Raw genomic sequence first — 13,912 nt, 5'->3', positions numbered from 1 at the left:
CCAGATCTGGCACCCCAAAACCCCTCCTGCACCCCAACCTCCAGCCCCCTCCTGCACTCAAACTCCCTCCCTCCATTGGTAAGTATAACTCTTCATTAACCGGAATTTTTGACTAACTGGCACCCTGTATTCCTCCAACATGCCTGATGATAAAGCTTTTACTGTAATAAGTAGTGAATTGTTTAATAAAAAAGAGACTTCATCATGATGTCACCAAAAGAAGAACACCATAAAGACAAGTAGTATTTAGACACGTCACCCTGGACAGCTTCAGAAAGCATTGCTGCTATGTTACTGGCATAACAAAGCCATTAAAGTGGAGATTTAAAACCAATTTTTGACTGCTACTCTGTCAGTCATACCTAGAATTTAGCTTAATCTTTGATAAAAACAGTCCAAACAGATCTGTAGGTTTGAGCTGAACAAGGCTCGCTACTTTTTACTACCACAGCCAAATAAGGAGAATTGCGCAGCATTCAAAATGGGTGGAACTGAGGTAGAGTAGGAGAGTGGGCAAGAGTTAGAAAATTAAACGAGAGTCATGTAAATAAGATGCATGGCAGCTATATTGTGTTTAAAATGTTACTCCAAATCCCGCCCCTGCACCTAACGCCTTAGGTGAGTGTGGTCTGCAGCAAGACTTCCATTGTGAAGAGCAAAAGCTGGGTAACTACTCATAAGCCAAGAACTGGACAGTAGTGCTCTCAACCTTTCCAGACTACTGTACCCCTTTCAAGAGTCTGATTTGTCTTGTGTACCCCCAAGTTTCACCTCACTTAAAAACTAACAATCAAATATAAAAGTGTCACAGCACAGTTACTGAAAAATTGCTTACTTTCTCATTTTTACCATATAATTATAAAATAAATTGGAATATAAACATTGTACTTACACTTCAGTGTATAGTATACAGACCACTATAAACAAATAATTGTCTATGAAATTTTAGTTTGTTCTGACTTCGCTAGTGCTTTTTATGTAGCCTGTTGTAAAACTAGGCAAATATCTAAATGAGTTGCTATACCCCCTGGAAGAGCTCTGAGCACCCCAAGGGGTACACATACTCCTGGTTGAGAACCACGGCTGTACAGGACCAATTTCAGATCTTAACCTTCCTACGGATATTCAAAGCGCATACAAAAAACCTATATAGCCACCAGTCAGGCCTAAATTTTACATTATGACATACATTTAATGCATGTTTTCCTGAGAGAGCCATAACCTTCTGAGACCATCCTTTGTATCCAGACCAGGGCTAAAGACATCCAAACACGGAGATGCTTTTGTGCTTTAGAAACACAGAGGTTGTAAAGTGTACAAAGGTGCGATTAGCAGATTTGTGTACAACTATGGATTCTCTCTTTAGCAGCTTCAGGGAAGCTTCACTAAGAGACACAAATACAAAAGTTGTGTAACTGGCACTGTGGCCGTATAGGAAAGGTTTTCCATTCTGCCACTGCCAGATCCTGCTTTATGATTTACATGAGAAAAATAGAATCATCATGAATAGCAAAACCTGTCAGAGCAAAATATGGCCTAGTAATTCTGAAAAATGAAAGAACCTGTAATTACTACCTCAGCACATTCACCAGACATTTTCTCTTTGCTCTTTTTCAGAGAATGAATTCCTTCATAAAAACCAACCCACATATAGCCAGTACAACAACGGGAAAATTTAACGACTGAACTATCAAACAAATATCAGGAATAACAATCCATTCCAACAGAAGGCTACCCTCCGCACATATTCGATTTTACAAAATACAGAACAGTAATTCACATATCTCCCATGTGTCTTAATAAACGGTTATGTATGTTTACAAACACACACACACACACACACACAAAACCCTACTGTATAAATAACAACTATAAAGATTTCTGCACTTATAATGGAAAAGTACTTGCACCCTTTAAGATCCAAAGCCAGTCACATTTCCCAGCACTGGTGGGAGGAACTAATTTGCAAGAACTATTTAAGCCTCACTCAAATGCAGGCAATCATTTAGCTGGAGCGGCTCAATCTCAAGTCCAAGTTTGTATTCTGGGTGGCTTTATTTTATGTTAGGTAACTTATGTTGTCTATCAAAATGCTTTTACTTTTGTAAATTATTTGTTTTTAGGCTGCACTGTAATTGTGATACTAATATATCTGAAAAATACTCAAACGTAACAGAGTATAACTGGTTTTCTAAGACTTCTTTTGGAAGAGATATTGATAAAACTATGTAAAGAATGTAAGTACTAAACTTGAATGTAGTCTGCCACTACTAGCCATAAAAATGAAAGGCACTGACTGACTGAACAAACATACAAACAAGGACTATGTATATTAAACAGAATGATTACAATTACAGTACCTGAATTATTTTATCTCCAGGCTGCAACAATTTAGATGCTGGTCCTTCAGGCTGCACTCTGGTTACAAATATACCCTGTAAAAACAAATAGGGCGGAAAAAAAGAATTCTGACTGAGCCCATTTAATAGATATTGGAGTAACTTGAAGCCATTGTAACTGAAGATATTCTTTGATTTTTCCACACTAAACAGAAGAGAATGTGAAATACTGAAAAATAATAGGTTCATTGGCTTTTATTATTAAAATCTTTTCAGAGATTAAAGACAGAAGAATTGCATTAATTGGAACACTGAAGGGAAAATATTTCTCCATCTGAATTTTAAGTTAACCCCTCTGTTTAAATTGCCAGATATAATACGTGTCAAAATGTAGTACCGACACTGGATGTAAGGGCTCTAGGCTAAATCCTTTTCCCTTTAAGAGACATTGTAATTTTAAACTCCATAATTCATTGTTATCTTGTTTATAATGCTTGACGTTTCTAACATCCTACCATTCACCCAACCTAGATTGTCCCCACCACTAACTTTCATGTACTGTAATTTTGCCAAACTACTTTCATCCCTTTCTATCTCAATTTTCATAGCCTCCCTCCTGCACAAAACTCCAACTTTATTACAAGTCTCACCTTCCACTCTTCAGTTCCCTCACTTTTGTAAGCCAGTCTCCCTCCCCCACAACCCTACAGTAAACACAATCAATTTTAGCTTTACAAAAACACAAACTGCAAGCCCCACAGAACTTACTGTATAAGAAGCAATCACAGGCAAATAAATTATTTCGTGTGGCATTATGAGACTAATTTGTGAGGAAAATATGGGAGGAGCTGGAGCACCTTGTGTGTGACTGGGAAGGAGTTAGCTAACAGGCAAGGACTGAATATATCCAAGGATTAAATCAGTGGAGGTGAGATGGTAGGGCTAGAGCTAGGTAGTGAGCAAATGGGCATGGGTTGGAGAGAAAATAGAATAGAATCAATAAGGGAAGGAAATGAAAGGAAAAGAACACCCTACAAGAATTGGACAACAAAATGCATTTCAAACACTATCTCAAATCACTTGCTCGTATGTTTGCTTCCCTTCCCACATCCCTTGCTTATTTTTTGTATACTTAGATTCTAAGCTCTTTGAGGTAGGGGATTCTCTAATATACCCGTGAAGTGCTTAGCACACTTTTATTGTTTATTTTATAGCACCTAAAAATAAACAATAGCACATTTGGATATTTTATAAATAATAATAATACTAATGATAATATTGTTACCGGTAGTTGAAAAAATAAAAGAAATGGTCATGGAGAGATTAATTCCATCTGCCTCTTTCCATCTGTTATATGGATGGGAAGTGACACAACACTTAAGAGGGGAAAAAATACTGGAGATAACCTCTTTGTTCCAGTCAACACTATTTGGAAAGGCAGTGTGGTATAGTGGATTGGAAAAGACTGAAAGCTTGAGTTCTAATGTTACCCATCACTGACTCCATGCCTGTAGACAAGTCACTTAACCTTTCACCTTCAGTTTTGTCATTTAATAAATCTCTTAGTGTTTTGAAGATGAAAAGTACTATATAAATGCTGAGTATTGTTTTGCTCTAAATACACTTGGTTCCAATTAAAAACCTCACAAGTATGTATGAGATACTGTTTAGTGCAACAAAGAGGTAATATGTGCTAGGTCATTTATTATACTTTAAAGTGAAGCATGTAAAACAAACCTATTTTAAGAGTTGTTTTAAAGACAAAAGATGTTTTAAACAGGTACATATATATGAAATACTCACATCATCATCAGGTCTGAATGGGTTTCCTCTACCACCAACTCCTCCTGATATACTAAATCCCAGCTCTGGATCTTTTTCAATTCTCACTCGAATCTAACAAAGTAAAAGGAATTGCCCTGAAAGCTCAGATCCACAGAAACGGACATACTATAAAATGCTGAATCACTTGTATCATATTGTCTAATTACTATAGTTGGAATTATGACCAAACAATAAAAGACTTACATTGACAAACCGTTGAACTCCATCTCAATGTTTTTCCTCTTACCATTTTTAATATTAATACAAGGAAGTTTTGAATATGGTAACAGACATACAATATACCCCCAAAATATCAACGATCAAAAAACAATAGTAAACTTTATGTTTGGAATGCTGATTAATATTCAAACAGATGCTTTTATTTAATTAGTACTAAACAGCCTTCAAATTAACAAAAACACAAAAATATTGAAGAGCCTACTCTGCAGTTCAAAAGAAATAATCGTATCTCAAATATAATTTCTGGTAACAGCATGTTAAAACATAATACATAGCCATAACAGCCAAGTTTTATGGTGTATTAGTTTAGTTAGATTATAGTACACCTCCTAAGGCTGTAAATCCGGAGATATAACCCAAATGATTTAAACACGCTAATCTGCACACCTGGCAAATAGGCATTATCTCATTTACATAAGCTTACTTCCCTCTTTTCCTGGCTTACGCCAACTGAACTCCCCCATTCTGGCTCTCCCTCAGTTTCCCACACCTAATCCTCTCTCTCGCTGGCTCCCCTCATTCCTACATAATCCTGTTTTCCCAGGTCTCCACAATGTACACGAGGCACAGCATCTGTGGACAAAGCTTGGTCCCCAATCCACTATGGTCATAAAAATATGATTAGAAAAATAGCTGCCAATGTACCACCATTCTATCCAAAATACTGCCTTGTGCTCTTGCCATATCTTAATGGTGAGGGCAGGTTGGGCCTATGATCTAGGTAGGTGCTCTATGGGTCAAGTCTCAGAGGACTCCTAGGAATCTCTCTGAATTAGTGTCCTAGAGCAGTCCTCCAAGACACTACCTACAGCAACATAATATACTCCTCCATACAACTTTCTCCCAATATTGCTCTCCCAATAACAGCAGAAGATAGGAGCAGGTGATTGGAAAGAGGCTCCAGAAATCAGGAGCTTTCCAGCCTATCAGGGAAACTTAGGTCTGAACTATGGTCTAGCAACTGATTTTCCTAGGGTACAGCTAGAGTAAGGAGCTGCCTACTGAGGTACAATAATGCCTACAGTTTCACCTAGTTTCTCTTCTATTATATACTGCAATGACCAGGGCAGACAGCACTTCCCCTAATATGTGGTGCTGTATCTTTATTTTAGTGTTAAATTGTTTTGTTTTGATGTTATGTTGTTGTCTTTGTTCAAGGGGGAAGGATGGAGGGACTAGAAGGAAGTTAAGTCCTGCCTGTGTGTGCTGGAGTTATTACTTGCAGGGTTCCAATAAATCCTTTGATTTCTATAAAAGTGTGAATTACAACTATTGGCAGTCCTGCAGTTTTTTTTCTGGATGCTTTTTCCAGTTGCAGAGCCAAATCTTCTCTTCTTCAGGGACAGGCACATAATTCTTTTTTTTTCTGGCATCTTGTGCCTGTCATGTTTGCTTCCAACTGATCTGTTCCTCCATTTTTTGGAATGCTGCCTTCAGGTCACTAATAAATGACACTGCTACCTGTGTAGGTGCAAAGGGCCTTGCAGGTTCTTGCTGCCTGAACGTCACTTCACAAGGAAGCAAGTGTTTACGGAGTTCAAAAATAATCTCATAGGGAGAGTAATGCATAGCTGCCTGGTGTTATACGCAAAGATGACAAAAGGTATTCTTGGGGGCATTCTGCACCAAAAAATAAAAAATTCTGTGCCAAAAATATAAAAATTCTTCATAATTTTACATTTTATTTGTCAAAATAACACCAGTTTCATTATTTTGGTAATTAAGTTCAAAATACCTGTCAGCAAGTATGTCTATAACAATACAGACAACAAAAAAGATTCAGGAAATGTTTTTTTGACAAACAGATTCCTTACTAGGCTTATTAATACAGAACTTTGTGTTATAATTCAGAACCGTATTTCCCATGCTGCTCAGAAGCAGTGCAACGGCTTGGGGGACTCAGGGATAACAGAAGAGCTGAGGGAGAGGGAAGTAATTGCTGGGACTGAACCTGGAGGGGTTGTTGGTTGTGGGTGGCAGAAGTATGCATCAGGTTGGTTGGTTGTTTTTTTGGGGGGGAAGAGGAGGGAGGGGAGGAATTGGTCAGCAAACCCTGGCTGACCCCTCGCATCTCCCATTCAGTCAGGCACATCTGTCCCTGTCCCCATGTGTTCCTGCACCCGTTCTTCCCCATCCTCATATGGCCCTACACCCTCAGTCAATGTCACCCCAATAGCGCCTATGCCCCCACGCCAGCCTGTCCACTGCTAGTAGTCCTTCTGTACCCCAGTCTGTGTTACCCCCCCAGCTGCCCCACATGCTCCGCTCTGTCCGTCCCCCTCATATCCTGTGCCTCCTCACCTGGCCCTGCAGGCAGGGCACTGTGAGAAAGGCAGCCTCTGCCCCCCTCCCTCTCTACAGCCAGCTGCTCTGGCCGATGAGCCAGCTGCCCTCTTTTCTGGCACCACATCAGCCCCTGGTGGGCGAAACATGTAACTGCAGCGTGACCCCTCTTGTTGTTTCCCTTCACATCCCTGTCAGAATAAATTATTGTGTTTGTGTGTGTGTAAATCTACAGGGAACATTAATTCTGTGCTTGCACAGAATCTCCCCAGGAGTAAAAAGGTGTCTTGTATCTTAGTCTTCTTGTTCTTCACTGACTACGAGTCTAAGCATGGAACCAAGGGTGCGGTTTATTCACTCCACTCTCCTATTACTCGTAGTGTGGACAATACTGGTCCTCACCTTGGTTATCTGGAGTTGCTGGCAAAACTTATGTAATAACCATGACTCAAATTCTTTTCCAGATCACTGAAGATGAAACTTGGTGGGCCAAACTGCAACACTACTTATTTCATCCATTCATTGATTAACTGTATCAATCCTTTTATCCTTCAGTAGTTGTGCCATCACATACTTTGAGATGGAGTCATACACTAGCAGCAAATATCTACTTGCAGCTGGTGTTTCTGGTAATAGGCCTTTCAAGTAGATCTGTATGAATTATTAGATTGAGGCCTTTCCCCTACAGGAGTTTTGCATCCACTTGCTGGTACTTTCCTTTCTTTACAGGTAAGACAGGAAAGTATCCACTTTTTAACTTCTGCAGCCATGTCCAGCCAAAAAACCTGTCATATACCTTACTCAGTGTCTTTTCATATCACAGGTGTCTGCTGCTTCACCATCATGAAGACACTCCAGTACTGTTCTCTGTAAACTTGCTGGCCATACAATCCTTATACCAGCAAGTTGGTAGCCAGATCAATAGATAATCATTCCTGAACTGTGTTTAACCTCCCCAGTCTGGGTATCCTTTGATATATATGTTGGTGCACCAAAAGTAATTCAGGGGCCTTAGACTGTTCTTGCCAGATGTCCTCACTAGAATCTACTCTCACTGCCCTCACCTAGCTGAGTGCATCCACAACCATATTTTGCTTTCAAAGGTTTATGGTAAACCATGAATATATATTTGGACAGTTTGTGATACCATCTCCACAAGTGTCCTTCTGGGTTGTGCTTTGTAAGGAACTACTCCATAGCACTACGGTCAGTATACACCATGAATTCCATACTTAGTAAATATGGACAATAGACCTTGAAGGCCTCCACAATTTCTTCTCATTTAATTGGCAACGTCCAAAAGCCACATCTCTGTGCTTACTGAGCTAATCAATTTATTCAAGTGCAAATCTGACAGCAATCTTTGAGGCATCACAGGTTCATGAGTGAGTATTATAGTTGTGCAGTTGTGATCACTCAAGAAAACTGAATTAACAGCCCTTGTTTCAAAAGAAGGGCACTGGTGGAAAGATGCTCTCCATGATTGGTCCAGTTGCTGGCTCTGGAACTTACTTCCCTACCTTGGTCTGTCAGATTTTATTAGTTTTCTGGGCTTGCTGCAAAAGTCACCTTTTTTCTACTATAGACTTTTTGCACTATTAAATGTGTTGGTTATTTTACCATCTGGGTGAGTATTACTAGTCTAGATGGTCTTGAAATCGACCGTAGTAATTAAAAACTCAAAATACCTATTTTTGTATATTTTAATTATTGTATAAGCATGAAGGGCCATGGATAATCAGTTAGCTGAAGGGAGTTGTAATTCAAGTTTCTGCAGAAATACTCTAACTAAAATCCTCACTAACTTCTGATAAAGGTTAGTAACAGGTTTATTTCTCTGTATAACATCCACATCACAAGAAAGGGAACAAAACAGATTAAAATCAAACTGAAGGTCTGATTTCAGGCAACCATTTTTCTTTTAAGAGTGGGATGACAGAACTCCAGTGAGCTACAGCGCTTTCTTGCTGGAGTTAAATTCCTAAACTGTTTCTGTTATCACCCATTTAGTAATAATAGTAATAGCAAATAAAATAATACCACCTGGCACTTATGGCTACCAAAAAGTGCAAATCATATATTCAAACACTTATTAAAAACCTTACCTCTTGACTTTAATTAATATAATTTTTATCCTTACCTCTTGCTTTGCCATCTCATTGCCTTGTTTGGGAGAACACTGAGGCTGAGTATAGGGAGGTTGATGCGCAACTTTCAGCATCAGATAATCAATTAATTGCTCTCTAGAGGGATGTCTTGCCACAGATGCTTGGGGAGGTGGATGATGGACTTGACTATAGTTTGTCTGAGGCCTGTGAGGCTGGCACATCTGCCCATTTGTCAAAGGTATCTGAATAAAACATGAATCGTCTTTAAATCATAACATTTTATAACAACAATCCTGAATTTTTATTCAATTATTTCAACATTTCTTGACTGGTCATTGCATTTTTATGAGCATTACTAAACCTCAGTTTTAAACTACGTGCCACTAAATTATATTTTCATTATAATTATCAGTATTAACTTATGAAGACAAGCATGAAAAGCTAAGCTAACTTTGCACTCTTATCAGCTATAACAGAGTAGGCAGCTTCCTGTTCCTTTTTAACACTTGTTTCCCTGTAATTCATCTCAACCGTGTTTTTTGATCATACTTCTAACAGTATCACATTTGGTTTACATTGTTAAATTATATAGTATTTTATTTTTTATTCATATAACTTGTCTATCAATTCTAGTTCTGAACTATTAATAGACAAGTGTAATAATATTACAAAGGTGTGAATGCTATGTCAAAATGTCTATTTAGTAAACTCTAATTATGCTACTGTTGGATGTGTTTTCTCCTACCACTTAATATGGAAGACCTCTTCCACTAAAGACTTTACAACTACAGACCTTATAGAATCTTAATTTTAAAACTACGGTGAGAATCTTTCCAGTATATGTTGCTCTCTGGTTTGACTTGATCTGTTGATTTGATCTGGCAGACACTATGGCGTTAATGCCACAGGAATATCTTTAAGTATTTAATTAATTAACTAAAGTTGCTGCTCTGCACAACAAAACTTTTTACTGAAGGCCTCGTTGGCGATTAATTTGTACTGGAGCACAATGTCCATGGACAAGAATACCTCCTCGCCCCCCCCCCGAAACACCTACTAAATTTACTCTGTACCCTAATACGGTGATATCTCCTGTCACTCATTCTGTAAAATCCCCCATTCCAAAACCACCATCATCTTCCATTTATATCACCACTGATATGCTGAATTAATCTGTCAAGATATACCATACTAGTATGTCCAAATACTAATAAAGTTTTACTCTCGCTAAACCATAAATAACTGAAATAAGTAGGTAGGAAAATTCCAGCTTCTATTTATGCTGTGTCAGTTGTCTTCTGTATCTCAGACCCTGTTCTGAGTAAGTGAGGTTCTACCTTGTAAAGTGATTCTCAAAAATGGCAATGAGGGGTTTAATATGTATTATTTCATTTATTTACATATCAGATTGGTCTGGTTTACAAGTAAAAGAGATGGTTTTTCCAACTGCCATTTACAAAAAATAAAACAATTGAGAAAAAAGTTAGATTCTTTCCTTCTTCTGCAATCACACCAATAATAAAAGTTTATACAAGCCAAAATCTGCCCAGGTACAATTGTGCAACCTCACTGCCTTCAGTGGGTTTGCACAAATGTAGTTGAGTGGAAGTTAATAAACTATTGATGATGCACACGAAAGTATAGGTTCCAGCTCACTTCCTTTTAGCTGTATTGGCTCCTGAAGTCCTAACAAGAGTAGAAAGTTATTTTTGTCCATATTAAGTAGATGCAACTCTGAAACACAAGGAACAATGTATTGCATAAGGTGGTGCTAGTGTTACCGTGAAGGAAGTGGGAGTTGTCTGTAATATTTTACGACTGTGTCTCCTTGTTTTTTATTGTGATGTTTACTGTATGTATACAAGGGGTTAATTCAAGATGGGTTAGTTACAATAGGCAAAAAAGGAGACAATGACCTGTTAACAGCTGCTCTGCCAGCAACTGACACAATGCAACACAATCCCTTTGAGGGCTCTGTCTGATCCCCTGGTGAGCTGTCAAAACCGGTTTAACCAGATTCAAGAGATACAAGAGGAACAAAGGACTTGGCTGGTCCTAAAAAGGCAATACTTTACTTGAAGGGTGCAGGAAAAGAGGGGGTAAAATGAGGTTCTGAGCTAAGGTGAACTGAGACTCCAAAGGCTGAGGTGTCTGCAATAAGATAGACCTACCTAAGACCATAAGTGAGACAGATACGCAAGTAGACCTTTGATTATGTTACAAACCCTTTTTTCTGTTTTGTTCCTACTTTAAGATTAAACAATACTTGGTTTTGAAAGGCTGTTTGGGTTGCTTTGTTATCCACTTTGGAAAGGAAGACTTGCTGATGCCAATCTCAGTTGGACCTGCGGAAATATCACAATTGGCACACACAGTGCTGTAGCTGGGGACCTGGTCTAAAAGTGAAAGACTCACATGATTCCACCCCAGGACAGGTTAAGGTAAGAGGCCTAACACCTGAAGGGTCCACTAATCAGACTCCTGGGAGGTACAGAATGAAGGTGCAGCTAGACCTATAACAGTGACTGTTACATAATCATTTTTCAAAGTAAAACCATATCTTAAGGCAGTAAACCGTTTCTCAGACTGTAACTAAAGAGATAATTACAAGGTTAACATCTGGGAAACAAATCAAATATTCTATTATTTTGTAATTTCTAACTACTTGATGTAATTTTTTTGGCTGTGTAATTTAAGATAAGTAGAAGGTTGTTTTTTTTTTTTTTTTTTTTTTTTAAAACACAACTGTATGTTTTGTGAGGGATAGCTCAGTGGTTTGAGCATTGCCCTGCTAAACCCAGGGTTGTAAGTTCAATCCTTGAGGGGGCCACTTAAGGGTCTGGGGCAAAATCAGTACTTGGTCCTGCTAGTGAAGGCAGGGGGCTGGCCTCGACGGCCTTTCGGGGTCCCTTCCAGTTCTATGAGATAAATCAAATATATGGAGATATACCTATCTATCTTTCAGAAATATTCTTAACCAAATTCCATACTACACAAAATGAACATTTGTTTGGTGATCAAATACACTGGAAGTCACAGCAGTTCTAGGATGAGATTTTCACCCCTATTCTGGCCCCTTTATACTGCATAAAAGGGATGGAGTAGAATAAAGGAGCCATACAAGTCCCATATCTAGTTGGAGAAGGATTTCCCCCATAAAGCTGCCCACAAAAGGACTCCTTCACAAGCTCTGGCTTAGGGAGTGGTGCTGAAGGTAAGGCGTAGGGGCATGTCAGAGTCAGGGCCACACTGAGGCAATTCTGGGCAGTGCTACTACCCATAGGACAGCCCAGGAAGCTGTTATAACTTCGGCTCTCTGGGGCTCTTTAAGATGTGCTGGAAATGTCTCAAGCTCCCAGAGTAACCCAGAAAAAGAAGGGTGCAAAGGTGGCTTAAAGCTCCCTTAATCCTTCATCCCCAGCCGCAAATTCTGTACTGTGCCTCTTAGAGAGGAATACAGAATTTCACTCTCCAGTGTCTGCAGTTTACTAGTCCAATTTTACCATGATATGTAAATAAATGCTGACATGTTTTTAAAAAAAGTTTATTCTGCTTTGTTTACTGTTCTAAAATTGTCTGCCACATGCAGGATTCTGCATGCAACATGCAGGCCCCCTGTTATTGGGAAACCTATTAAAAACCTTCCCCATTAACTTTCCATGACCAGAAGAAAATAAAACAAAAAACAAATCACTCAGTTGTTCCAATGAGATGATTTCTTATTTCAAGAATGATCTTGAAGTAGTGGTAGTGGTGGTTGGAGACACTCTTCTGAGGTGGACGGAGGCGCCCATCTGTCGCCCTGACAATTCATCTCGAGAGGTATGCTGCCTGCCGGGGGCCTGTATCCGAGACGTTACGGAAGCATTGTCGAGGATTATCCAGCCCTCCGACTACTACCCCATGCTACTCATCCATGTGGGCACAAATGATACTGCGAGGTGTGACACTGAGTGGATCAAGAGTGACTACAGGGCTCTGGGAGTACAGGTGAAGGAGTTTGGAGTGCAGGTGGTATTCTCTTCCATCCTTCCTGTCAATGGTAGGGGCCCGGGCAGAGACAGGTGCATCGTGGAGGTGAATGCCTGGCTGCGAAGATGGTGTCGCTAGGAGGGCTTTGGCTTCCTCGACCACGGGATGCTATTACAGGAAGGACTGCTAGGCAGAGATGGCGTTCACCTTTCAAGGAGGGGGAAAGATCCTATTTGAACACAGACTGGCTAACCTAGTGAGGAGGGCTTTAAACTAGGTTCAATGGGGACAGGTGAGCAAAGCCCACAGGTAAGTGGAGAACATGGAGACCTGGGAGATGGGTCGGAAATAGGAGGGAGTGTGGGCTATAATGGCAGAGAGAAAGGAGGCAAGATCAAATCAGGATCTTAGATGCCTATATACAAATGCGAGAAGTATGGGTAATAAGCAGGAAGAACTGGAAGTGCTAATAAATAAGTACAACTATGACATTGTTGGCATCACCGCAACTTGGTGGGATAATACACATAATTGGAATGTTGGTGTGGATGGGTACACCTTGTTCAGGAAGGATAGACGGGAAAAAGGGAGGAGGTGTTGCCTTGTATATTAAAAATGTACACACTTGGACTGAGGAGGAGATGGACATAGGAGACGGAAGTGTTGAGAGTCTCTCAGTTAGGCTAAATGGGGTTAAAAAGCAAGGGTGATGTCATGCTAGGGGTCTACTACAGTCCACCTAGCCAGGTGGAAGAGGTGGATGAGGCGGTTTTTTAAACAACAAACAAAATCATCGAAAGCCCAAGATCTGGTGGTGATGGGGGACTTCGACTATCCAGATATATGTTGGGAAAATAACAGCGGGGCACAGACTATCCAATAAGTTCTTGGACTGCATTGCAGACAACTTTTTATTTCAGAAGGTTGAAAAAGCTACTGGGGGGAAGCTGTTCTAGATTTGATTTTTAACAAATAGGGAGAAACTCATTGAGAATTTGAAAATGGAAGATAGCTTGGGTGAAAGTGATCATGAAATCATAGAGTTCACAATTCTAAGGAAGGGTAGAAGGGAGTACAGCAAAATAGAGACAATGGATTTCAGGAAGGCGGATTTTGGTAAGCTCAGAGAGCTGATAGGTAAGGTCC

At 39.7% G+C, this 13,912-nt stretch overlaps 1 protein-coding gene and 1 long non-coding RNA gene across 14 annotated transcripts in view; one reads left to right on the top strand and one right to left on the bottom strand.

The window, feature by feature from the left end:
• The window catches only part of LOC101951534 (uncharacterized), a 35,330-nt gene extending 32,974 nt beyond the window's left edge, over positions 1–2,356 (top strand). For both annotated transcript variants that reach the window (XR_010588780.1, XR_010588779.1), the window contains exon 5: positions 1,618–2,356. This is a non-coding gene — a long non-coding RNA (uncharacterized LOC101951534). The remainder of the gene's footprint in view (positions 1–1,617) is intronic.
• The window catches only part of ERBIN (erbb2 interacting protein), a 229,461-nt gene that overhangs the window by 5,236 nt on the left and 210,313 nt on the right, over positions 1–13,912 (bottom strand). For all 12 annotated transcript variants that reach the window (XM_042841744.2, XM_042841742.2, XM_008170647.4 and 9 more), the window contains 3 exons: positions 8,827–9,036; positions 4,143–4,235; positions 2,361–2,435 (listed from right to left, as the gene is read on the bottom strand). In XM_042841744.2, the coding sequence (XP_042697678.1) occupies positions 2,361–2,435; positions 4,143–4,235; positions 8,827–9,036 (378 nt within the window). The remainder of the gene's footprint in view (positions 1–2,360; positions 2,436–4,142; positions 4,236–8,826; positions 9,037–13,912) is intronic.

This window comes from Chrysemys picta, chromosome 6, assembly GCF_011386835.1.
Source record: "Chrysemys picta bellii isolate R12L10 chromosome 6, ASM1138683v2, whole genome shotgun sequence".
NCBI classification, from domain to species: Eukaryota; Metazoa; Chordata; order Testudines; family Emydidae; genus Chrysemys; species Chrysemys picta.
This window is presented reverse-complemented; position numbering and strand designations above follow the sequence as displayed.